Source organism: Lycium ferocissimum, chromosome 4 (genome assembly GCF_029784015.1).
Source record: "Lycium ferocissimum isolate CSIRO_LF1 chromosome 4, AGI_CSIRO_Lferr_CH_V1, whole genome shotgun sequence".
Lineage (NCBI taxonomy): Eukaryota > Viridiplantae > Streptophyta > Magnoliopsida > Solanales > Solanaceae > Lycium > Lycium ferocissimum.
In genome coordinates, this window is record NC_081345.1 from 22,169,383 (window position 1) to 22,197,320 (window position 27,938).

General features: G+C 35.6%; 2 protein-coding genes across 2 annotated transcripts; both read left to right on the plus strand.

Annotated features, from left to right (window-relative positions):
* The first annotated feature begins 5,901 nt into the window (after nt 1–5,901).
* Nucleotides 5,902–7,690, plus strand: LOC132054464 (ankyrin repeat-containing protein BDA1-like). Its single transcript, XM_059446467.1, is given in 3 exon segments — nt 5,902–6,245; nt 6,248–6,489; nt 7,444–7,690. Coding segments are annotated over 3 exon segments (708 nt in total). The 5' UTR covers nt 5,902–5,920; the 3' UTR covers nt 7,585–7,690.
* Nucleotides 7,637–8,272, plus strand: LOC132053821 (uncharacterized). The gene has a single exon (XM_059445921.1). The coding sequence runs from the start codon at nt 7,637–7,639 to the stop codon at nt 8,270–8,272; it is 636 nt and encodes a 211-aa protein (XP_059301904.1).
* The last annotated feature ends 19,666 nt before the right edge of the window (nt 8,273–27,938 follow it).

Genomic DNA, 27,938 nt, shown 5'->3' on the forward strand with positions numbered 1-27,938 from the left:
GATGGTATGTTGATAATGAGTAACGACATTGCTAACATAAATGCCACTAAGCGTATGCTAGCTAGAAAATTTAATATGAAAGACTTAGGAGTTGCCGACTTAATTTAAGGAATTAAGATCCATAAGACTCCTCAAGGTCTAGCATTGTCTTCGTCTCATTACATTGAAACATTACTTGAGAAGTTCAAATATTTAGATTTCATAACTGCAAAAACTCTGATTGACATAAACCTTGCTTTTGCAAAGAACAAAGGTGAAAGTGAGTGTCAATTGGACTATGCTCGGGTATTGGGAAGTTTAATATACATCATGAACTGTATGCGACCAGATATAGCTTGTGCTATAAGTAAACTTAGTCGGTACACGATTAATCCCAATCAAACGCATTGGATGGCAATGAAATGAGTTCTTGGATATTTAAAACATACGCAAAACTTTATCTTGCATTATAATAAATATCCCACAGTTATTCAAGGATATATAGTGATGCAAATTGGATCACCGGACCAACAGAATCCAAATCCACAACTGGATATGTATTCACGATTGGTGGAGGAGCGGTGTCACGGAAGTCGTACAAACAGACATGTATTGCTCGTTCTACAATGAAGTCTAAGTTCATAGCTCTAGACAAAGCTGGTGAAGAAGATGAATGGCTTCGGAATTTCTTAAAAGATATTTCTTTCTGGCCTACATTGTGATAGCCGAGCAGCAATAAGAAGGGCAGAGAGCGTTATGTATAACGATAAATCTCGTCACATACGACGAAGACATAACACCGTTCGACAACTACTCTCTAGTGGAGTTATCACAATTGACTATGATAACGTATCGAATCCACTTACAAAAGGCCTAACTAGAGAGGCGGTTGAAAGATCATTGTGGAGAATGGGTTAAGGCCTAGGACAAGTCATCGTGGCGGTAACTCTACCTAGTAGACTGGAGATCCCAAGAGCTAGGTTCAAAGAGATCAAACAAAGTTATGAATGACGGTTCAACATTGTCAAATAACTCAACCTATTCTCATAATGAAGACAATGTTCAGAAACAAGGATAAAGCATTAAGGCTATTTAACGAGTTAATAAAGCTTAAGCTTTTTAATGGTTTCTAAGTTTGGCAGGTATGACCAGATAGTGTATCTACGGGATGACACATTTAGGAATCACTAACGTGAGTGTGAAGTGTAAGCCACTTCAAGGAGTATGTTAGGTAAAGGCCCATGCTCTACGCACTCATGAAACCAGGCGGTGTTCATGGCTGAAACGAACACAAAAGTGAGAACCAAAGACGGTTAAAGGGTTAATTGTGTGACATGTTGTTGTTTAGGTATACACCAAAGCTCGACGGTTCAAAGATATCAAATCTATCGATTGACCAAGTATATCCGACATATGTTCACTATGGAAAGTTCAAAGGGAAACCTACCTATTCAGATGCAATTAATCCTTGCTTACGAATCACACAATTTTTTATGCATGTTTTAATCATAGAGTCATTCCCCATTCATGTGGGGGATTGTTAGGGTTTTAAGGTGTAAATGGGAAATGAGAAATGGTAGCTTTTGGAGTGCACCCAAAAGGCACCTTTTGGATTGCACCTCTCCATTTCACCCTTTCATCTATAAATTAAAAGGCTTTGCCTTAGATTTGATATAGAAAAATTTTGAATTCTTACTTTCTCTAAATTGTTCTCTGCATTAGTATTTAAATAAAATTATAGTAGAGTCGTGGGATTTGTTGTCGAATTTGTGTTCGACGATGTTGGTGGGGTTTGAGGTACCGCTACGCTATCAACATGTATATCCGTTTTATCCTGGGAGGGAGTAATCCATAACCTCGGGTACTTGAGGGGATTAAATTCCTTAAGGACACACAGTGAATTATGTGGACTCGAATACTGTGTTTGTCATTTTCTTTTCTCGATTTTATTGAAACATTGTTTTGTAGTTTGAACATTGTTTTACTAACGACGTTTATTGTTTTGAGCACAGTTTGGTTAACAAAATTAAATACAAAACCAGTCTTTCTTTTCAATGACGTTTCCGCTTCATTTTACCTCACACAAGTTTTGTTCTTCTCAACCACTGGACAGCAAAAAGAAAATGATTTTTGCCAGTGAAGTTATTGTGAACATGTAGATATTTTAATTTTGGGTTATAGTCGTTGACTAAAAAATATGAATTGGTCAAGCTAAATGAACTATGGCATGCCAGTGACGTTCCCAAATGAATATCAACGATTAACATAATATAACGTGAGAACTCTGCTTCTTGATCGATTATAAATTCTTAGATGTACTTCTCGAATCTGTTCTGATTTCAAAAGTCATGTTTTGAATTATGTGTAAAAGCAGTATTATAACTAACACCAACATAAGATGAAAGCATGTCATGAAAGACAGCCTTGGTTCGAAGCAATTCTATGAATTTTTTTGTTATATGATAATATGGATGTTGTATCTTTACCTGGAATTTATAATTTAAATTGTACAACTACAAAGTGGCACGTTTAGTTGCTTAAAGATGGCTCGAAATGTAGTTTATGTAATGCCTTAAATTGATGAGAAGATTCTCTACAATTTAACCAAGTTGCATCACAAAATGCAACTTCACTTGTACAAGTTGTTGCATAATTGCAGGTAGGAACTAAATTGGGCCAAATATATTCTTAATGTATGTGTTTAGGTCCAAAAATATGTCATTATTAGTAGGCGTTTGGCCATGAAAACCAAATATTTTTCACTTTATTTGGTATTTTGGAGTTGGAGTTGGAGTTATGTTTAGTTATAGTTTTTGCAAAGAATATTTGGTTATTTGAATGTATTTAAAGTGTGAAAAAAGTGGGGAAAAAAAGTGAAAAACAGTTTTGGTTGTTTTCCAAATTCCAAATACAACTTGAAGTTGTATTTGGAATTTTTGTGGCCAAACACCATAAAGTGAAAAAAGTGAAAAAATATTCCGGAAAAAAGTGAATAATTCTCATGGACAAATGGACCCTTAGTCTTCTAATTGTGTTTGGTTATGTTTTATATGAAATAAGAGCATTTTTGCCCAATTAAGTAACGACATGGACATGGTTGGACCAAACTATTAACGTTAGTCAATACAACTGAAAAATCTTGTCCATTAGGCAACATTACACTATCTCCAATCTCTCTAACTCAAGCACGTGCACTCCCACCCTTCAAAAAAAATTATGTATATATATATATATATATGTATATACCTTGAGAAATTAGTATATATTTAATTGTGCACTCTAACAAATGAAAGTGTCTTTGAGGCACGTTGGTTGCAACTGCTGCTTCCCTTACATGTCATCCCGGATCGAACCCGAATGTCACTTTTAATTATTTTTTTGAGCCTATTTTTAGGAAAATAATTAGTGTTAAATTTGCTCGTCCAAATTCGAACCTGCACTGTTACCACATGTTGCACGGCCTTAGCCACGGAGCTATCTCTTTCATTTGTTTCACTGTGTTAAATTTTATTTACTACACATATTTGACCTATATACTTGTATTTTCACCACTGTAATGCTATTAGTGATCGGTCCGACACAGTATTATCTCTCAATCGTCATTAAAAAATTTGTTGGCGTTTATGTTAAGATAATAGTGCCCCCACCATTTAAATTCTGGATCCGCCTCTGAACTTATTAAAATGTCTTGAATTCCTGTCTCACAGGCAAAACTAACTTATGCACCTTATGCGTAATGGGCAACATAAATTTTGCGTCACAATTTTTTAAAATTAAGGTTAATTTTTTATTAAAAAAAATTGTGAAGTGAGAACAAAAGTTGAAAAGCACCCCTTACGGTATCCCATATCTTCAATTTTCTCGCATGAAATCCAACGACGTGGAAACACGCTGAGGTGTCACTTTCCAAATGGGCTTTCAAGGACTATCCAGCTTGGCCCAACTAAAAGAGGCCCAGTAAAAATAGTTCATTTCCAGTTTGAGCAGAGGCAACATCGTTCTATCTTGGAAAGAATTAATCTAAATAACTTGGGCAATTGTGAGAGGATCAAATTTTTTAAGGACACAGTAAATTTTGTGGTCTCCGAATATCTTTTTGTTTCTTCTACATTTTTTTAAACGCATTTTTGTTATCTGATTATATAACAGATTTGGTTTATTGACATCTACTTTTGAACACAGTTTAATAACAATACATTGTATTGTGGATGTCCAAGTATTCCTACAGCTTCCTAAAGATGTTTGTAAACAAGCAAGTAGCTTGCAAAAAGCTCAAACAAGCAACTTACAAGTAACCTCTAAAAAGCCTCGCAACAGCTTCATGAAAAGCCTCCCAATAGCTTTCTTTCTATAAATCAAAAGCTAAATCAATTCACTTTGTACATCAATTTTAAGAGAAATCTTTCACTCTCCTTATTCTATCTCTACATCTCTTGTTGCCTTTCATTATTATTTCCTAACAAACAAGCATTTTTGAGTTATATATTAAAGATTTTCATTGTTATTCTATAAAAAGTGACGCGGAATTACGTGTAAATAGACGTACTTAGTGACTAGTAGAGGAAAATAGAAAGAGGACCTAAGGGAGCATTGATCTTGAGAGAGTTAAAGATGTTTGCCAGTTTTGGTGTTTTTAATTGTAAAAATGAGTTGGCAATATTTATGTGGTGCTTGATTAGTTAGACTCCTTTATTATACTGAAATTTTGCAGGTGCGCAAATATTTTCTTTAGTGCTCAAATGTTATATACATATTTAACGTTTGTGCACTTTATTTTTCAATAACCAATAAGAACATGATAGAATTATTATATGTAACTTTATGATAAAATATAGATTTATGTGACCAAATGCAAACATTCTAGTGGCTAACATTCTCTTTTTGAACGCGTTTGCGTTTGATTAATCAAGTGGCTGATGTTTTCTTTTTGATATACCTTCGTCGCAGCTTATTTGGCCGACTAGCAAAGAATTCGCTGTGGTGTGCATTTATGTTCTTATGTTCTCTTTGCTTTTAGGCTTTCTTACTTATTACGTATAACAATTTAGATTAGACTCCTCTCCATTTCCCTTCTCTTCATTTTTCTCAAGTTCTATTTTAGATTAGAGACACATAGCATGAGTTAGAATTAATGATTAAGATCTAATTTACTAAAACAAGGAACCATACTTTATATAACTAATAACTTATCCATAATATATTAAAATATTTTATCTGTCTTCCTATTTTAATATTCCATCTTTTTCAATCATGACAACTCTTTAATTTAATGGTGATAGTTTCCAAAATATAGACAACTCTTTCAACAATATACAATTACCAATTGAATAATAGGGTCTATATTATGTGAATTAGTACGCATTATAATTGAAAAAATGAAAAATATCACCAATTGAATAATGGGTCTATTTGGGGGAAAAATTAAGTGGCAAAAAATAATCGGGTAAATCAAAAAAGATATTTTATTTGGTAGGAATAAAATAGGAAGAGAGAGAAAAATATTCTAATATATTTATGAATAAGTTATTAATTATGTAATCATAGCTGGGGTCTTATTTTAGTCAATTAAATTTTAATCATTAATTTTAATTCATGCTATATATCTCTAATCTAAAATAGAACTTGAAAAAAATGTATAGAAGAAAAATGGAGAGGAGCTGAATACAACCATTTGTATAGTTAGATCTCAAAAAGTTAAAATAAAGCTAAAGGCAAGTAAAAGCTTGAGTAGTCTTTGTCTATTGAAAAAAGACCATCGGCGTAAAATTTAAGCTAAGAATTAACCAGGAACAAAGCTTGACTAGTCTTTGTATATGAGAAAAAGACCATCGGCGTAAAATTTAAGCTAAGAAATAACCAGGAACAAAGCTTCAGTTTATGATACTCTATACTATATATACCACTTAATAATGTTCAGGAGTTGATTAATTAATACTGAGAGATGGAGGAAGTGTTGAAACGGACAGCTCTAATAGGGAATATTGATATTTTCTATGGAGTTGTCGAAACAGAACCGGGAATTCTTAGAATCATAGAACAGAGAGATTTTGCAGAAACCCCATTACATGTAGCTGCATCTGTTGGCAACACAGACTTGGCTATTGAAATCTTGAATTTAAAGCCTTCCTTTGGGAAGAAGCTAAATCCCAGTGGATATAGCCCTTTGGATATAGCCTTGCATAATGGAGAGCGAGAGACAGTTAAGCATCTCATAAAGTATGATCCTGGGCTCATTGGAGTACAAAGCAGGGAGATGAAGACCCCTTTGTAGCGGAAAATGATGATGCCGATCTTGTTGCGGAGTTTCTTGTTGCCTACCCCACTGCGGTCGAGCAACTGACTATTCGAGGAGAATCGGCGGTGCATCTGGCTGTGCTAGGGGGAAGTAAGAATGCTTTCGAAGTTATAATGGGTTGGATAACTCGAACAGACAAGAAGCATGTACTAGAATGGAAGGATAATAAAGGCAATACAGTGTTGCACATTGCTGCACAGACGAGTCAAGTTGAGGTATGTCATGTTCTCATTCTTTCTAATATTCAATTCAAAGATATACAAAAATGTTTATTTTTACTTTATTTATACACTGTAATTTGTCAAGGAAAGGAATTCAATTTAATCGCCTTCAACATACTCGTCTTTGTCGTTAAGAGGGAGTATCTGATATAGCAAGTAATGTCTTTATCTTATTTTCAAAAAAAGAGGATGTATGAATAGGTTATCACTAATTTAACAATGTATGAATAGGTTATCACTAATTTAATATTGTCAAGGAAAATTAAAAAACAGTATATGTTAATAAGTATACTAACTTTTTAAATACTACTCCATTCGTTCCAATTTATGTGAAGGTCATGTTTGACTGAACACGAAGTTTAAAATAGAAAGGAAAACTTTTGTAACTTGTGGTCTAAAATAAGTCATAGCATCTCATTTAGAGTAAAATGAGAAATTTAAAGTTATTTGACATATTTGTTTAATCAATAATATTCTATTTGTTTCAATTTATATGATACTTTTCGCTTATTAAGAGTTTATTTGATTAATTTTCAAAGTTATACTTGATTAGATCGACTCAATATTTAAAAATTAAATTTAGATATTAAAAAATTAGTTTTACAAATAACACTACAGAGTATAATTTGCAATTTTTCTGGTGTCAATATGATAAAGAAGTACATATATACAGTTTAAAATGTTGATTAAAGTTCATATAATCTGAATCTGGAAAAGTAAAAAAGTACGAATCACATAAATTTGAGACGGAGGGAGTATTCCTTATAATACATGCAATAAGCTTTTAATTACATAATACCTGCAATAAGCTTTTAATGACACTGTGGCTTCAAAATCGGTATCTACTTTCTTGATTAATATCATTTTTATTTTATTTTTTGCTTCTTAAAGCTTAACGTCGAATAATGATTGAGTCTTTTGTTTGTTTATATGAAACATGGTTATCAGGTTATTAAGCGATTGATAAAAGAGAGAGTTTACCTTTATGCTAGAAATGAAGCAAATGAGACAGCTCTTGACATCGTTCGTACCTCAATTCGGCAATCTGTGCAAAATTCGACATCACATGATCAACAAGGCGGAAATTAAAGAAATTTTGCAACAAGCCGGTGCTAAGGAGTCGTCAGAGCTTCCTAATATCATGTCCATGAAGGATAATCTGACCTCATACGACTTCAGAGACTGTAGACAGGTAGCTGAGAGACTTGTGGATTCCGAGAATGATAAAAGTTTTCCAAAGCACACGCGAAATGCATATCTAGTAGTGGCTGTATTAATTGCAACTTCTTCTTATCAATCCATTCTTAGCCCTCCTGGTGGAGGTTGGCAAATTAGCCAAAACGACAACATCAATAGCAACGTTACTTTACCTGCTCCGCCTCAAGATAAGAGCTACTTCAGTAAAGATAATCTCTTTTACCCGTTTTACATCCTGAATTCGATTGCATTTTATATTTCGGTATCTTTGGCTTATCTGTTGATTCATCACAGAGGCCGTACCGACCACGTTCACATTATGATGTTTTGTTCAGTTTCATCTATTTCCATCAGTTATTTTTTCTGTTCTATTATCATGGCGCCGCCAGAAAAAACAAGATTCCCATTATTCACTCTGCTAGTTGGAGAACTAGTTTCTTTGCTCTTTTGCCTTTACGTTGCCTTTAGAATGCGTCTTCTGTCGCCTCTGATCAGTAGGCTGCTTCACCCCAAGAAAGTTATCCTTCTTCCTCAGTATCAGACGGACAGGAAAGTGCGTCTCGGGAAATATGTTGCTTGAGGTATTCGAATTTGTTGGAGCAAGACATATATTCCATCACCTTGGGTTTGAAGACAACGGATTATTCGAATCATCTGAGCCATTATTATTTTATTAGGAAATTAACAGTACTTCTTTTTAAAACATTTTATGAAAAACTCAGGTCTCCCTTACTGTAATAAGGTGAATCATAATTAGATTGTATTTTAATTTGTTGTATTTCAATTATATTTAATTAGGTGCATATATTCTGGCCAGTATGTAAAAGAAGACACAGATTTTTGGAAATTTTCTCTGTGTGTCTTTTATTGATCAGTATGTACCTCTCTTTATACACAAAACTATGCAACAGAATGTAACAGAAAGAAGAGGAAATGGACAAAACTAATTACACCTGTCCTATTCTAATTTGTCCATTGTATAACAAATTTTATTCTCTCTCGTGTTGGTCACATGACCATATTTAAATCGCCATGATTCTAATCTAAGGGTGGAAGATTGATCTATCATGTGTGTGTGTTGTATGGGTGAGATTAATCCACCGCCGGACATTCTACTTCAAAAACGTCATACCGTTTCTTCTTCTTCTCTCTCTCGTTTCTTCAATTCTCTCTCTCGTTTTCTTTGTAAACGCGTCACGGTACCGTTTCGTTTCTTTCTCTCTCTCTCGTTTCTTCAATTCTCTCTCTCGTTTTCTTTGTGTTTCCATGGAGGGTCTGTCATGGTGCGTTCATCTAAGCAAGAAATGGTTGGATCTTCAATATCCCCCCTCAAATTGGAGGGTAGGGAAACAACCCCCAATTTGTTCAACAGAAATCGATGAACATATTGATGATTCCTATTGATTGATTTTAAGGAGTCGCCACCTAATTGATTTTAAGGTGAATTAGGGCACCTAATTATTAACTTAAGGTAAAACTAAACCTCCGTTAATGGTCCGTTTAACCAGTGTGATTCTAGGTAAGGGTTCTATATTATCCTAAAGGGAAGGGGTTAGGCATCCTTTAGAATCCGTTAACTTACGGTTATCCGACCAAACTTAGGTTAATTAATTAATGCTAAATAAGGTGTCTTGAAATTTTAAGAAAATAGCTTTTAAATATTGCTGAGGTTTTAAAGGAAAGTATAAATAGGCTATCTAAACTAACTTGTAGAAAAATCAATAATTTAACATAGAGGAAAAAAAAACTTTAAACGCTTTTAAAATAAGATTTATAAATGCGGTTAAGACTTTAAATGAAAATACAATAATACCATTTAAAATAAGACTTTTGTAGAAAATATAAAATAAAAACTAATAGTTTGGAGAAAATAGAATAATGCTATTTAATAAAAGAAATATAATGATTTTAAAATACTATTGAAAGTAAATTCGGAAATATAATGGTTTGCATATATAAATAATAGGCTTTAGCAAATTTGAACTTTGACTAAAATTGTATTAATAGGATAGATGCAAACTAAATCTAGCTTTTATAAGGACGTGAGTTTCTTTCTCTTTATTTAACTATGTTTGGCTTAAAAATATGTATAATTGATCAATCTAAAAAATACTTATAAAATATGCTTGGATTAATATTTACGTATTAGTGACATTTTGAAAAGTATATGATAGTAAGAATAAAATATGATTCCTTTACTTAAAATATATAGTCATGCCATTTTGAAAATCAAATCAATAAATATTATATATGCTATAAATAGTTCAACATAAAAAGAAGAATGGGACTAATGGTGATTATTTCTTTCTTAAATTCTACCCATTATATTAAAACTAACCCACTAAATTTACTAGAATTTATCTAAGCTAAGAAAATGAAACAAAGTAAAATGTTAGTCATACAAGGCAAATTAAATGCACAAGAGGAAAATAGAATAGAGGGATGAATATTGGAATGGGTCGGCCCATTTTTAACCGTCGCCATCTTATTGGGCTTTGGCCCAATTATTTTTATTTGTGGCTTTGTTTCTGGGAATCTTTTCATTTTTTTTCCTTTTTGGACGGTGGGCCGACTCAAGAGAGAAGTAATGTTCGGGGCTTTTAGCCCAACGCGATGCGGAGAGGAAACGAGTCCCTCGGACCCGTATGCGATGATCATGCATAAAACGAGAGAAAAGGATTAGCATATAATCAATGAATAAGACTAAACACGGGAAATAAAAAATCAAAAACGCACCGATATATATACACGTATATATATATTTAACATGGCATACTTAGCAATATAAGAATCACAATTATTGCATAGGCAGTAACGTGACATGCTTTAGAAATATGTATCCGATCCTATGATCTTACTTCAATGATCTTCACAATCATTACAACCATTAGCATAAACGATGAGTTTTGAAAACAAAATTCGTCAAGATAGACCGAGTAATCTTAGTGAAAACTCAAGGCATTAATAGAAGTTGTAATAGGACATAGCAAGGCTGACACACAAATTCTATTCAATCAAAAGATGACCACATTTCTAATCACGAAGATTTTAAGATTCAAATAAAGCTTTTAGTTGTACTTTACTAAAATTTGGTCAGAGGAGGAATCCTTTAAATCATTAAGCCAATATTTAACCGGTAAAACATTATAATCAACGTTTCAAACTAGTTTTCGAAACGAAGATCATAGTACCGATGCTTGCGCAAATTTAAAACCGGAAATAGTAAAAGTTTGGCCAATATATGTTCTCTCGGTTTATTTTCAAAAATAAATTGTATCCCCTAATCATTCAGAATCGGAGCGAGTTTCAATTCGAATATTAAGCAAAGACCTAGACATGATCATGAAACTTATTAAGCAAGCTCCAAAAGAGAAATTTTGAACAAATCGCAGCTAGAATATGCACTCTTTCTTTACATACTCCCTTTCCAATCTGATAACAGGACTTCGCAAATTGGACATTTAACACTGGTACATCGAGCATACTTATAATGTCATGATCCATTTAATCAAACCAAGGACTAACTCTAACACAAAATAGATTTAAATGACATGCCCCATATGATAAAGGAGTCCGAGAGACGAAGGCTTGAAAGCGCAGATTCGGGAAACAACAATATCTTGACCATATTGTTATTTCAAACCAATCGACCAAACTTTAGGCAAAACTTTTCAAATTAACAAAAACCGAATTAAAATATAAACATGCTTGATGGTACCAATTGACATTCGATTCATACATAAGAGTGGTATTTGACAAGAATGTTCATATTTGCAAATGGATAGATTTAAGTTACGAGAGATGGATGTTCATATTCGTATAATGCTCAAAGACATGCTTAAAACAGACCGGGTTAACCAACAGTTATGCTAAACAAGCTAAACGCCTTAAATCTACGCCTTAAAAATAGACTTAAAGCATACTAAATCGAACCAAAATAAGAAAGTGACTATAGAAAGAGACCGAACAAAATGGGGGACCAATCTTCACAAATTGTGCCTAATAACTTTTAACAAAACAGGGAACCAACCAACATAATCTAAACACGACAAGCTAATCAAAACAACAACAAAAAAAACAATCGATTTCCATAAATTAAACACATAAAATGCGAAATAAAAGGGAAAGGGGAATTACATATCACGGATTTAATGCTATCTTAGGGCCTGTTTAGTACGAGCATATGCGGTAGTGAACTCCAAATCATGGAAAAGCAAATAATCGAGGCTCGCGCCCTTATTCTTCGTGTTAGCGTTAACCCAAATTTAAAATCAAACTTATACCCAACGAAAGGTAATTATGGAAATGGTTTATCTTTATACGATCTGTTTTAATCACACAATACCTAAGATATACACACCACGGTGTATATCAGTTATATATCGAATGTATATGCCCTTCTTACATTGACACTCTGCGGTATATCTTATGTATATTCGATTCTAAATACGTTTTAAAGATCTGAAATTCAGTCTATGCCACCAAACCACAATATACATTTTTTAAAACTCATCTTAGCAGTTAATAATCCATTCTAAACAGCTCCCAAACATCGAACGAATAACGCGACGAACAGAACACACTTAACCATCTGATATCATCAATACTAAACTGAAACCAAACGCAACTAAATCGAAGCACGAGCACATAAGTATTATCAAAGAGAATAAATTAACCGAAACATACGTAAGTTGCGAGTCTTGATCTATATTACCTTGAATCAATTAGACGACGAAGCATACATGAATACAAAAATGCTACTAGGCTACCTTTTCGAATTCGAAACTAACTAAAAGAGGGATTATTACCTCTTTCGATTATTGAATGGGGCTTGAATTTTCGATCTATCCTCGACTCTAAAGTAAAAGCCGAATTTAAAATGAATAATTTACCACTCCACAATGAATGTTTTCAGATGTAGTGATCGAAAAAAAATCCCCCCTCTCGGACCATGGCTTAAGGTCCTTTTTATAGTAGATTTCTAGGGTTTTTCTGGTTCGAAAACTTGGGCGGGAATTTTGAAATCTAAAATTCAAAATCGAGTCAAACAAACCTTGAAATCCGAACGTTGGGTTCATTTCACGTGGATTTGATTCGGGTTACCAAAAATGGACCGATTTTTCTGTTTTTGAGGATTGCATGCGTCTTGAAACCAAAAAAGAGGAAGGGAATCTCCGCCATTTCAAACGGGATATATGAAAGAGCAATATGGGACAAATTTTGCGTGGAAATGATATGGGCAAGTTGTTCAACCTAAAGGGGTTTGTTTTTTTTTGCTAGAAATCGAGGAGGAAGAAGAAGACAAGGAGATGACGGGGAGAAAAGGGCGGTATTGCACGAAAAGAGAGAGGAAAAATCGCCATTGTTGTGAAGGTTTGAGCTTTGTGGAAAGAGGAAAGGAGAGAGAGAGAGAGAGAGATGAGGATGAAAATGAAAGGGAGAGAGAGAGAAGGGATTAGGTTAAAGGAAATGGGCTGGCCGGGTTGGGTAAAAAAATGGGCTGGTCCGTTTGGGCCTAAATTAATTAACGTGTGGGCTAATAAATTTGTCCGAAAATAATTCGTAAAATATTGGCCATTCCCCTTTATTTTGATTATTTTGGGCTTCTAATTTAACAACTAGTACAATATATATTATGTGAAATTAACATGTAGAAAATAAAGACTTGATAAAGTATAATTATTTAACGAGTACAAAATCCGAAAATAAAATGACGACGAACCATTTTGAAATTTGTGATAAGATAATGCTAGTAACGTTGATAGTGAAATAGTGAAAATTAATAATAGTGAAAATAAAGTGTTTAGCTCGTCAATAAATTTAGAAGCCCGAGGAAATAAATTGGAATAAAGGAGGGACAAAATTGGGTGTCAACAGATGCCCCTCTTCGACCGGAGACGATGTAAGAGTTTTCGGGCGAAGAAGTTGACGAAGTAGCCGATTTTGTTCCGACCGACAAGTATGAATTCGGAAGAACTTGGGAAAATATGGGTCAGAATAGATAGTGGAAAAGATTAAGGGGGTAGAAGGAAAAAATTATGGGATAGAAGGAATGTCGGAAAATCATGATTTACATGGGATGAGTTGTGCTTTTTTCGAGGAGTAAGGATAGATGATGAGAATGTTCGAGAAAGGAACGTATATAGCCTCCTAATTATAAATGTGGCGCGCAACACACCCATAAGTAGGACTCTACTAGGTACGATGCAGATTCTCAAAAATTGCCCCAGTGTTAAATTATGGTGAGACTGGGATAGAAAAGACTTACAAGATTGTGAGTAAAGTTTTAGCGATGGATATGAAAGAGAAATTAACCTACGTATCACGTGTTTGTGGACGTAGGCGGAATTGAGTTCGAGAGTAGATCCGTGACCTTCGCTTGTGAGTTTGATATTCCTCTTCAGCAAATATGCCCCAGTTCACTGCGTAAGATAAAGTTCCACGAGTTGATGTGCAGAGCCATTTTAATCTTGCCATTTTCAAAAAGCCACAAGCTAAAAACATTTGTTAGTGATAAAGAAATATATGTAAATGAAATAGGGTTGAGGAAGTTTATACTTATAACCCATGCTTCGGGAGTTCAATCCACATCGTACTTTGGAGATGTATTGAATTTATGGCTTCCACTTGAAAAAGAAATTAAGTCGATATCCACATTTACATTAACGAAAGCTAAATCCACATCCACGTCTGTTTTTTGAGGAAAGCTAAAACCATGATGACACCACATTTTAAGGGAGTCTAATTTATGACCATATTCAAACCCTTATGTACAAAATTCACTGTGCGTAAATATCAATCCACGTCCTTATCCACGAAATCCATGCCCTCATCACAAAACTCATGACGTAGAAAAAAAATGAATTCATATCCACACCCACAAAAATTCACTATGCACCAATATAAATCCATATCCACGTCCACATTCCACGGTATAAAATGTAAATCCACATCCACTTCCACAAACTTTAAGTGCAAAGAGATAAATCTATTTCCACATCCACAAGATCTATAATGTAAAAATAAATCCACATCCACGAAATTCACTGTACTGAAATTTAAATCCACGTCTATGCCCCAAAATCCACAATGCAAAATATAAATCCACGTCCACTTCCATGAACTTTATAATGTAGAAATATAAATTCACGTCCACATCCACATTCCACGGTACAAAAATATAAATCCACATCCACTTCCACAGATTTTAAGGGCGAAAAGATAAATCCACTTCCACGTCCGCATTACACGGTACAAAATATAAATCCACATCCATTTCCACGGTACAAAATATAAATCCACATCCACTTCCACGGTACAAAAATATAAATCCACATCCACTTCCACGGTAAAAAATATAAATCCACATCCACTTTCACGGTACAAAAATGTAAATCCACATCCACTTCCACGTTACAAAAATATAAATCCACATCCACTTCCACTGTACAAAAATATAAATCCACATCCACTTCCACGGTACAAAAATATAAATCCACATCCACTTCCACGGTACAAAAAATATAAATCCACATCCACTTCCACGGTACAAAAATATAAATCCACATCCACTTCCACGGTACAAAAATATAAATCCACATCCACTTCCACTGTACAAAAATATAAATCCACATCCACTTCCACGGTACAAAAATATAAATCCACATCCACTTCCACTGTACAAAAATATAAATCCACATCCACTTCCACAAATTTTAAGAGCGAAGAGATACATCTACATCCACGTCCACAATGTTCATAATGTAAAAAGATAAATCCACTTCCACGTCCACAATATCCACAATGTAAAGAAAATAAATCCACGTCCACTTCCACAAAATTTATAATGTAAAATATAAATCCACTTCCATGTCCACATCCACGAGGTCATTCGGGCGAAAAATGATAAATCCACGTCTACTTTCACAAAATTTATAATGCAAGAAAGGTAAATCCACGTCCACGTCCACGTCCACAATGTTTATAATGTAAAAGATAAATCCACTTCCACGTCAACAATATCCACAACGCAGAAAAATAAATCCACATCCACACAATCCACGATATTGAAATATAAATCCACATCTACTCACGTAGAAATGTATATCCATGTTTATGTCTACATCCAAAATCATTCGTGAAGAGATATAATTCCACATCCTAATTGACGTCTTGTTGTGTCGTAAGTTAAATCTACAATTGTCCCCACGATTTGACATATGATGCAAGATTTCGATCCTGTCATCTCATTAAATACCACATTCTAAAAGAAACTTGTTAGCGACGTGAAATAAATAAATATGTACAAAATGATGACAAATTTGAAGAATTTAAACTAATAACAGGTGACCATGTCCGTATCCACTTTGAAGAACATTGAATCCACGATTATGTGCCCTTGATCCATCGAGAAATGCCACGAGCTAAAACAACTATTAGTGATAAGAATATATAAATAGTTGGGTTTGAAAGAATTTACGCTCACGGCCTTTGATTGAGAAGATAAATTCATGTCCACTGTTGTGATCAAAATTCCATGAAGAGTGGAACAACGTCCACCGTTTAGCGCAAGCTAAATTTACATCCACATTGAAGAATATTTGCCTTTGAAGAAAGCTAACTCTTTGCCCACGTCCATAATTAAAATTTGAAGGGAATTCAAATATGCCCCACATTCATGTTAATTGAAACCTGTCTCATCAAAGAAAAATTGTGAGTTTTAAAAGAAAATTGGTTGACTTGTGCATATCGGGGAACTTGGTCCTTGAATTGATTCTTGTCTCGATCGCGTCCACATTCTTCGATGCCCCACCGTATATTTTGCTTGGCCAAGGAGTTTCAGTAATAAGTAATAAAGAATATTAAGAGTAATGAGCTTTGGATGATTTCGAAAGGGGATACTTAGTGGCTCTAATAGACAAAATGATTATGAAGACTGAAATTCAAACTTATCGACATTTTAAAAAGACATGGACAAACTTTATTTATTTAAAATTATAAGACCACTTTTGTGCTACTTCTAAAAATTGTCCCAGTTTCTAGTCCTGGAGGCGCTTGGTTCTAAACAATCGAAAAGTGAGAAGTTATAACGAAAAATTTTGAAAGCGATTTGACCGATTTCAAAATTTGTCCCACTTCAAGATACTACGACACATAAATTTAAACAATGGGAAGACCAAAACTTTACACAAAATCCTCATGTATCTCATAGGGACGAAAATTTTGGATAAAACCAAGACTTTGAAATTTTAAAATAGAAGGGCCGAACCCGCCTTGGGTTGCCTACGTATCCCAAAGGAATCAGGCCAGACGTAGTTCGTGAGTAAAATAAGAACTTTTGAGATTTTTAATAAAAGGAGGGCCGAACCCGATGTGGGTTGCCTACGTATCCACAAGGAAATCAGGCCACACGTAGTTCAAACCTACAAAACAAAGACACGAAAATTTTTGAAAAGAGTGACCGAACCCGATATGGGCTGCCTACGTATCCAAAAGGAAGTCAGGTCAAGCGTAGTTCATTACAACAAATGACAAAATCTTAATTTAGAAAGGCCGTTACAAAACATAGAGGCGACGCGACAAAAACAAAAAGGTTCCAAATTATGCCTCCGGCCTATTACAAAAGAAAATTTAAACTTAAACTATCGAAACTCCCGCGAACCGGGGCTGAGATGCAAATCCAATTCTTCAACTCAGGTCCTGGTTCGGCAGCCCGTAAGGTCGGTGTTTCAGCAATGTCTTCAATTACCACAGTATGATCATCTTCATCTTCCACGAACAAATTCTTGATCCCTTCCACAATATCATCATAGGCAACTTCAACGACGAATCTGAAGTTTTGGAGATGGTAAGTTTTGAGAAAGTTTGATCAATATCAGGAATGGGTTTCGGCAAGAAAATCTCCTTTCCTTTATTCTTTCGTGCCTTCTTCACTTCTTCCTCAGTTGGTTCATATCCCAAACCAAATGTAAACTGTTGTGCAGGGAGGACTACAGGCTCAACCCGCCCATTTAATGTCTTCCCTAACCCAAATCCAGGTTGGTACCCATTTTTAGCATTTCCTTTGCAACCATGATTGCGGCGCATGACATTTTCGATTCTTGAATTTGACTCCCGTCACCCACTCTAGTAACATTCACAACCTCCCACGCATGGTAAGTTGTTCCATCAAACCCTCCTGTTGCCTCAATGAATGGGATAGATTGCTCTCGATAGATGGACGTGTCACATTCTCCTTGTACACATATTGTTGTTGATTCCACTCAAATTTGACGAGTTTGATGCAAAGTAGATGGCACGGCTCCGGCCCAGATGGATCCACGGCCTTCCTAACAACATGTTGTATGTCGTGGGGATATCAAGTACTTGAAAATCCATAATGAACTCAACTGGTCCAATCAACACGTTTAATTCTATTTCTCCAATAGGACGCCTTTGAGCCCCATCAAATGCTCGAATATTCATATCACTTGTTTTAAGCTCGCTAGTATTATATCCGATCTTCTTCAGACTCGCTAGCGGGCAAATGTTAAGCCCAGAGCCTCCATCAATCAACACTTTAGACACAAACATGTTACGACATTTGACAGTTATATGGAGCGCTTTGTTGTGACTACATCCCTCTGGAGGCAGTTCATCATTATCGAAGCTGATTCGATGACTGTCAAGCACGTGCCCAATCATTCCAGCTAATGTCTCACTAGTTGTTTCAGTCGGAACACATGCTTCACTTAAAATCTTCAAGAGTGCATTTATGTGTACATCCGAACTCAAAAGCAAAGAAAGGATAGGAATCTGGGCATTGGTCTTTTTCAACTGATCCACAACTGAGTATTCACTGGCCTTAATCTTCCTCAAAAATTCTTCGGCCTCGGCTTCCGTCACAACCCTTTTTGGAGGCGCATCACTTTCTTTGGTTTGCCTCAACCTAGCTAGCTCTTCCGGGGTATAACACCTTCCGGACCTTGTCATTCCTGACGTCTTAATCTTGTCAGTGATCGTTTCTTTCCCTCGACATTCCATCACAGCTTGTTGATAATTCCATGGTACGGCTTTGGTATTAAGTACTGCGGCGATTTGGCGCTTGAGCTATCTCCACGGGTGTTGATGAAGCTCCTAATATCTCGACAGGCACACAACCTCTTACCACTATAGCCGGAGAAGCAACGGCTATAAGACCATGATCTTCCACGCTATTCACAGGCACTATAAATTTGGCCGGATTATCATCATTTTCATCTATTCCAATCATGTTTATCGTGGCCCCATCATGGGTCGGGAGTGGATTGTTATCCACGTTTGGTACCGGTTGTTTGACCATGATCTGTTTTGCTTCAATAAGATCTTCAACCTTATGTTTCAATGCGTAACAACGATCAGTGGAATGGCCTTTTACCCCCGAATGATATGCACATGTTTTAGTAGGATAAAAACTTCGGGCGGTGGATGCGGAATTCTACCTTCCACGGGATATAATAAGCACGAAGCTTGCGGTCTTTCAAAAACAACGCTTAACGGCTCTCTCTAGCGGTGTAAAATTACGAAAAGGTCTATTTGGGCGAGGTGCGGATGCATTGTTTGGATGATGAGATTGTGATGGTGGAGCTTGGTATGTTGGTGGTCGTGGAGGTCGGTATGTTGGTTGTGTGTGGTAGACGGGGTAGGAAATTTGTGGTGATTGAGGTTGGTAAGATGACAAAACTTGGTTGTATGGATGCGATGAATATTGAAAATATTGTGGGTGGGGAGCGTTAGACTGGTATCGTGGAGGTTGTTGATGGTGGTATGAGGTGTTTCCCAGAGCCATTACCACTGTCGCTTTTTTTTTTTTTTCTTTCCATTTCCGAGAGCGCCAGTTTGTATGGCCTTACTAGTAGGCGCAATGTCGCTAGACTTGTTATTCTCCTGTCTTAATGCCATCTTCGATCATGTCCCCAGCTTTGATCACTTCTGCAAAAGTTTTTCCACCCATTGTCACCAAACGTTCATAGTATTCTGGTTCTAATGCCTGAATGAAGAAAGTGACCATTTCTGCTTCCTCCATCGGAGGGTGTACCCTGGATGCTTCTTCCCTCCACCGTATAGCATATTCTCGGAATGATTCAACTGACTTCTTCTTTAATTTTGTAATTGAAATTCTGTCAGGAGCGATCTCAACATGAAACTTGTAATGATCCACAAAAGCATTTGCCAAGTCATCCCAAGTACGCCATTTGGTTGTATCTTGTTTGGAATACCATTCCAAAGCTTTCCCACTTAAACTTTGATTAAATAGTTTGACTCTTATCCCTTCATTTTTCCCTACGCCAATCAACTTTTCGCAATAGACTTTCAAATGGAAGAAAGGATTTCCCGACCCATCAAACTTCTCAAATTTTGGAATCTTGTAACTCGGTGGCAATTCTACCTCGGGAAATGCACACAATTCTTCATATCTCACGCTTTGGTTACTACCGAGTCCACGCAAACTTCTCATAGCCTCCTCCAAACTTTTGAGCTTTCTATTTATCATTTCATCATTAATCGCCCTTGTCTCCTTTTCGACTTCGACATAATGATCAACATCCGCGTGACATAGCCCTTGGGTTTGTGTCAATGGCGGGGCTGTGGCATAAGTATATACCGGCGGAACTTGATGTAGGTAACATGATGCGATATGTACTGAGTCTTTGAAGAAGTAGCTGTAAACAAGAGAGGAGCATTTTGAGTGACTAGGTGGGTGAGAGGTTCAGAAGTAGCTGGTTGAGAAGTGGTAAAATAGTTCACTTGGTTAAGTTCGTCTAAGTTTGGGAATGGAGGTGGCATGGGCAAAGTCTGACGAACCCCCTGAGATGGAGTCATATGTGGCGGAGTTTGAGAAAATGACCGATTTTGCAGTACCATGTGACTTAGTTCAGCCACTCGTTGCTCCAGACGAGCAATGACCTCCAAATGTGTTTCTGGTTCATTAGAGGATGTGGGATCACTTGTGATAGGTAAACTAAGAGATGGCTCAGATGAAGTGGTTGCATTGATCAAACTTTGCTCCATTTTAGAACGAGTCTTTTTGGTTAACCAGGTGATTAATGATGAGTCAGAGTCTGATTTCTTGGCTTTAGACCGTGTGAAATATGAATGCTCCGCCAGTTCCCCTTTAGCACAAGTCAACCTTTTTGTTTTGAAAATAAGTTTAAAAGAAAAAGATAAAAATAAGAAAAAAAAAGAAAACGAGTCAGTATACGGTAAGGACATATTATCGCATATAAACACATTATTGCACATAATACATCGCGTTCTATAATGCAAGGGACCTCTTTATGCCAGAGGTAGGCCTAACGAACATTTGAAGGACAAACATGTCTTTTATGTATCATTCCATAACTCTTCCTAAAACTAATTTACAAGAATAATAAAAATTTATTACATGCCAGTTAATAATAATACAATTCAAAGTTAATCTAAGATATCTACTACTTGATCTCCACTAATTTCCTTTGGTTGTCTTCAAACCTCCGGCATTAATTGGATGCTCCACGACAATCCTGCAACAAAATGTCAGTTTTCCCGAAATATTTATCTATAGAGTACTAGGTCCACATATTCCACACATTTGTCCTTCAAATAATGCACATAGATAGTGAATAGTGTCACTTAGAGTCATGGACTCAATTGGACATTTGGTAAGGTTGACTAATGAACTTAATACACCAAGGGTATTAAGCCTCCTAGGTTTAAAATGATGCATGTCCTTACAAGGTTTTGGTTTCGCTCTACGCTAGGTTGACTAAGAGTTGGTTTCCTAGACACAAGGTTCCCCAAGTGGACAACTTGGGAGTGGAAAGTCCGTACGCGGTCACCGTTATTCGGCACCCCGATCGACTAAATCCACCAGATCAATCCAACTAAAGGGGTAATTTAGTAGTTTGCGGCCGCGAACCGCGAAACCGCTTTAAGTGTGTGAATATGTGTGAATTTTCCGAGAATGGAAGAGATATGAACGGAATGCCAGTTGAAAGCGATAAATTACATAGAAAAATCACATAATGAATAAAACAACAAAACACTTAAAGTATATAAGGAAAAATAATAATAAAGGCAAAATAAAGCAAACAAAACTTTATACAAATTATTTATTAACCTAAGTCTGTTATGGTTAGAACCTAATAGTCCCCAGCAGAGTCGCCAAGCTGTTATACCCCATTTTAACCGGAGTCAGAATTAGAGTATAACATATTGATGATTCCTATTGATTGATTTTAAGGAGTCGCCACCTAATTGATTTTAAGGTGAATTAGGGCACCTAATTATTAACTAAGGTAAAGCCTAGCTAAACCTCCGTTAATGGTCTGTTTAACCAGTGTGATTCTAGGTAAGGGTTCTATATTATCCTAAAGGGAAGGGATAGGCATCCTTTAGAATCCGTTAACTTACGGTTATCCGACCAAACTTAGGTTAATTAATTAATGCTAAATAAGGTGTCTTGAAATTTTAAGAAAATAGCTTTTAAATATTGCATTATATTTATTAATATTTTTTTTTTTATCCGAGGTTTTAAAGGAAAGTATAAATAGGCTATCTAAACTAACTTGTAGAAAAATCAATAATTTAGCATAGATAAAAAAAAAACTTTAAACGCTTTTAAAATAAGATTTATAAATGTTGTTAAGACTTTAAATGAAAATACAATAATACCATTTAAAATAAGACTTGTAGAAAATATGATAGTTTGCATAAAAGAAGATTTTAAAATACTATTTGAAAGTAAATTTAAATACTATTGAAATATAATGGTTTGCATATAAATAATAGGCTTTAGCAAATTTGAACTTTGACTAAAATTGTATTAATAGGATAGATGCAAACTAAATCTAGCTTTTATAAGGACGTGAGTTTCTTTCTCTTTATTTAACTATGTTTGGCTTAAAAATATGTATAATCAGATCAATCTAAAAAATACTTATAAAATATGCTTGGATTAATATTTACGTATTAGTGACATTTTGAAAAGTATATGATAGTAAGAATAAAATATGATTCCCTTTACTTAAAATATATAGTCATGCCATTTTGCAAATCAATAAATATTATATATGCTATAAATAGTTTAACATAAAAAGCTTATGGGACTAATGGTGAGTTTCTTTCTTAAATTCTACCCATTATATTAAAACTAACCCACTAAATTTACTAGAATTTATCTAAGCTAAGAAAATGAAACAAAGTAAAATGTTAGTCATACAAGGCAAATTAAATGCACAAGAGGAAAATAGAATAGAGGGATGAATATGGGAATGGGTCGGCCCATTTAGTCCCTATTGGGCTTTTTGCCCAATAATTTCTTCCCCCCGGGCTTATATGGACCCGGAATCTTTTTGTTTTCTACGCGGACAGGGGCTGACTCAAGAGAGAAGTAATGTTGGGGCTTTTAGCCCAACGCGATGCGGAGAGGAAACGAGTCCCTCGGACCCGTATGCGATGATCATGCATAAAACGAGAGAAAAGGATTAGCATATAATCAATGAATAAGACTAAACACGGGAAATAAAAAATTGGGCTGCACTGACCATATACACGTATATACAAAATTTAACATGGCATACTTAGCAATATAAGAATCACAATTATTGCATAGGCAGTAACGTGACATGCTTTACAGTTTACAGATCTGATCCTATGATCTTCACTTCAATGATCTTCACAATCATTACAACCATTAGCATAAACGATGAGTTTTGAAAACAAAATTCGTCAAGAGTAGACTGAGTAATCTTAGTGAAAACTCAAGGCATTACAGAGAAGTTGTAATAGGACATAGCAAGGCTGACACACAAATTCTATTCAATCAAAAGATGACCACATTTCTAATCACGAAGATTTTAAGATTCAAATAAAGCTTTTAGTTGTACTTTACTAAAATTTGGTCAGAGGAGGAATCCTTTAAATCATTAAGCCAATATTTAACCGGTAAAACATTATAATCAACGTTTCAAACTAGTTTTCGAATGAAGACTGCAGACCGATGCTTGCGCAAATTTAAAACTGGAAATAGTAAAAGTTTGGCCAATATATGTTCTCTGGTTTATTTTCAAAAATAAATTGTATCCCCTAAGCTGTAACTGGAGCGAGTTTCAATTCGAATATTAAGCAAAGACCTAGACATGATCATGAAACTTATTAAGCAGTTCCAAAAGAGAAATTTTGAACAAATCAGTAGCTAGAATATGCACTCTTTCTTTACATACTCCCTTTCCAATCTGATAACAGGACTTCGCAAATTGGACATTTAACACTGGTACATCGAGCATACTTATAATGTCATGATCCATTTAATCAAACCAAGGACTAACTCTAACACAAAATAGATTTAAATGACATGCCCCATATGATAAAGGAGTCCGAGAGACTGGGCTTGAAACAGCGAGATTCGGGAAACAACAATATCTTGACCATATTGTTATTTCAAACCAAGCTGACCAAACTTTAGGCAAAGCAGTTTCAAATTAACAAAAGACTGAATTAAAATATAAACATGCTTGATGGTACCAATTGACATCAACACTGATTCATACATAAGAGTGGTATTTGACAAGAATGTTCATATTTGCAAATGGATAGATTTACAGACACAGAGATGGATGTTCATATTCGTATAATGCTCAAAGACATGCTTAAAACAGACCGGGTTAACCAACAGTTATGCTAAACAAGCTAAACGCCTTAAATCTACGCCTTAAATGCAGCCAGACTAAAGCATACTAAACTGAACCAAAATAAGAAAGTGACTATCAGAGAAAGAGATCAACAAACAGGGGACCAATCTTCACAAATTGTGCCTAATAACTTTTAATTTAGGAACCAACCAACATAATCTAAACACGACAAGCTAATCAAAACAACAACAAAAAAAACAATCGATTTCCATAAATTAAACACATAAAATGCGAAATAAAAGGGAAAGGGGAATTACATATCACGGATTTAATGCTATCTTAGGGCCTGTTTAGTACGAGCATATGCGGTAGTGAACTCCAAATCATGGAAAAGCAAATAATCGAGGCTCACTGCCACTGTCTTCGTGTTAGCGTTAACCCAAACAGAAAATCAAACTTATAGCTGAAAGGTAATTATGGAAATGGTTTTATGCTGATCTGTTTTAATCACACAATACCTAAGATATACACACCACGGTGTATATCAGTTATATATCGAATGTATATGCCCTTCTTACATTGACACTCTGCGGTATATCTTATGTATATTCGATTCTAAATACGTTTTAAAGATCTGAAATTCAGTCTATGCCACCAAACCACAATATACATTTTTTAAAACTCATCTTAGCAGTTAATAATCCATTCTAAACAGCTCCCAAACATCGAACGAATAACGCGAAATAATTTGTCTAACACACTTAACCAACAATATATCATCAATACTAACACGAAACCAAACGCAACTAAATCGAAGCACGAGCACATAAGTATTATCAACCGAAGCTAAATTAACCGAAACATACGTAGAAGTTTCTTGTCGCTATATTAGAGCTGAATCAATTAGACGACGAAGCATACATGAATACAAAAATGCTACTAGGCTACCTATACTGAAACTGAAACTAACTAAAAGAGGGATTATTACCTCTTTCGAGTGCAGTGAATGGGGCTTGAAGGCCTTCGATCTATCCTCGACTCTAAAGTAAAAGCCGAATTTAAAATGAATAATTTACCACTCCACAATGAATGTTTTCAGATGTAGTGATCGAAAAAAAATCCCTCCCCTCGGACCATGGCTTAAGGTCCTTTTTATAGTAGATTTCTAGGGTTTTTCTGGTTCGAAAATGGGCGGGCTTTTGAAATCTAAAATTCAAAATCGAGTCAAACAAACCTGCTAATCCGAACGTTGGGTTCATTTCACGTGATTTGATTCGGGGTTACCGAAAATGGACCGATTTTTCTGTTCTTTGAGGATTGCATGCGTCTTGAAACCAAAAAAGAGGAAGGGAATCTCTGCCATTTCAACGACAGGACAGACGCAGGTAGAGCAGATATGGGACAAATTTTGCGTGGAAATGATATGGGCAAGCTGTTCAACAGCTAAAGGGGTTCTGTTTTTTTGCTAGAAATGCTGAGGAGGAAGAAGAAGACAAGGAGATGACAGGGAGAAAAGGGCGGTATTGCACGAAAATAGAGCGGCAAAAATCTGCCATTGTTGTGAAGGTTTGAGCTTTGTGGAAAGAGGAAAGGAGAGAGAGAGAGGAGACGGCTGAGGATGAAAATGAAAGGGAGAGAGAGAGAAGGGATTAGGTTAAAGGAAATGGGCTGGCCGGGTTGGGTAAAAAAAATGGGCTGGTCCGTTTGGGCCTAAGTTAATTAACGTGTGGGCTAATAAATTTGTCCGAAAATGGGCTGAATTGTGGCCATTCCCCCTTTATTTTGATTATTCCCAGGCTTCTAATTTAACAACTAGTACAATATATATTATGTGAAATTAACATGTAGAAAATAAAGACTTGATAAAGTATAATTAGTTTAACGAGCACAAAATCCGAAAATAAAATGACGACGAACCGTTTTGAAATTTGTGATAAGATAATGCTAGTAACGTTGATAGTGAAATAGTGAAAATTAATAATAGTGAAAATAAAGTGTTTAGCTTGTCCATAAATTTAGAAGCCCGAGGAAATAAATTGGAATAAAGGAGGGACACCCATTTGCAAGGTAGTGGTTTCTTGCACTGGGGGTAATGGGACAAATGGTATGATTGATGTGCACATGCAATGGAGCTTTTGTCCATCTGGATGTTTAGAGGCTTGAGCAAAAGAGTTAGGTGCATTATAGATGAGATTGAAAGAAAGACATGTTGGTTTTGCGAGAGAGATAGGGAAGCAAAAGAAAAGCAGGGAGGGTTAGGATGACAAAAACGAAGACTTTTAAGGTCGGTTAGAATGGATTGCATATATAATCATCCGGTATCCGGGCCTTCTAACAATTACGTTCGATGTACCGTGACTGATGGAGTTAGTACGGAGTGGATCGGAACACATATCGGGAATAGAAAGTGGTGAAGGTGATATAGGTGAAAGGTTGGTTGTTGTATTGTCTATGGTAGGCATAGGTTGTGGAGGCTGAGTAGGAGAAGAAGATCCCTCAGTATGTAGGATAGGTGAGGAATTGGTAGGTGTATCAGTGAGATGTGTAAAAAGATTAGAAGGTGAATTAGGGACATGATGGACTGAGTCTGATGCAGTATGTTGTGGTACAGAAAAAAATATATATATAGTTTATACTAGAGGCAAATGGAAGCGTTGCTCAAAAAGCGAACATCTCGGGAAATAAAAATTCTCTTTGTGCTCAAATCCATTAATTTATAACCTTTCGTCCTTGAGGGATAGCCTAAGAAAACACAAGCCATAGCCCTAGGCTCAAACTTTGTCCGTGTTGCTAAGGTCAAGCATAGCACAAACACCCAAAACACCTCAAATGTCATATTTTGGTTTGTTGCCAAAAAGAATCTCATAAGGAGTTTTTCCTTTTAGTACTTTCTGGAAGGAAAATTTAATGAGGTATGTTGTCACAAAAATACATTCCCCCCAAAATGAGTTAGGCAAGTGAGATTGAAACATCGGACTTTTGCAATCTAGGAGATGTCTATGCTTTCTTTCCACTACACCATTCGTTGTGGTGTTCCTACACATGATGTTTGATGTATTATTCCTTGAGACTTTAGAAAGAGCCTCTTGTGTGCCTTTTCCCAATTCTAGAGCATTATCAGACCTGATAACCTTCACTTTATTATTGAACTGCCTCTCAATCATGATCAAAAAATCCTTTAGAACAGAAAAAGCATTGGATTTAGAACTTAGCAGAAAAGTCCAGGTCCCTATCGAAATCATCCACTATGGTAAGAAAATACCTATATCCATTATAAGTGCAAGTTTTATATGGACCCCATGTGTCAAGATGAATTAGATCAAAATTCCTTTGGATTGAATTTGACTTAGAGGAAAGGCAACTTTGGTTTGCCTAGCTTTTTCCACATCACAAACATGTTGAAGATTTGAAGGAAAATGAATGAAAGGAAACTTTTTCATTATTGAATAAGGAACGTGTCCCAATCTTACATGCCATAGAGTTATACTAGGAATTACATTTCTTAAACCGGAAAAAAAGCATTTGTGACTTAAATGGAATTTCTTCCTTCTTGACATGAAACTACATTTTCCTTGAAAGTGGTCTTAGACTTAGAACTATGGACAAGCAGAGAGTCCT

Excerpts from the sequence above, each read along its gene's own strand:
- LOC132053821 (XM_059445921.1), top strand. The coding sequence starts at position 7,637 with ATGTCCATGAAGGATAATCTGACCTCATACGACTTCAGAGACTGTAGA.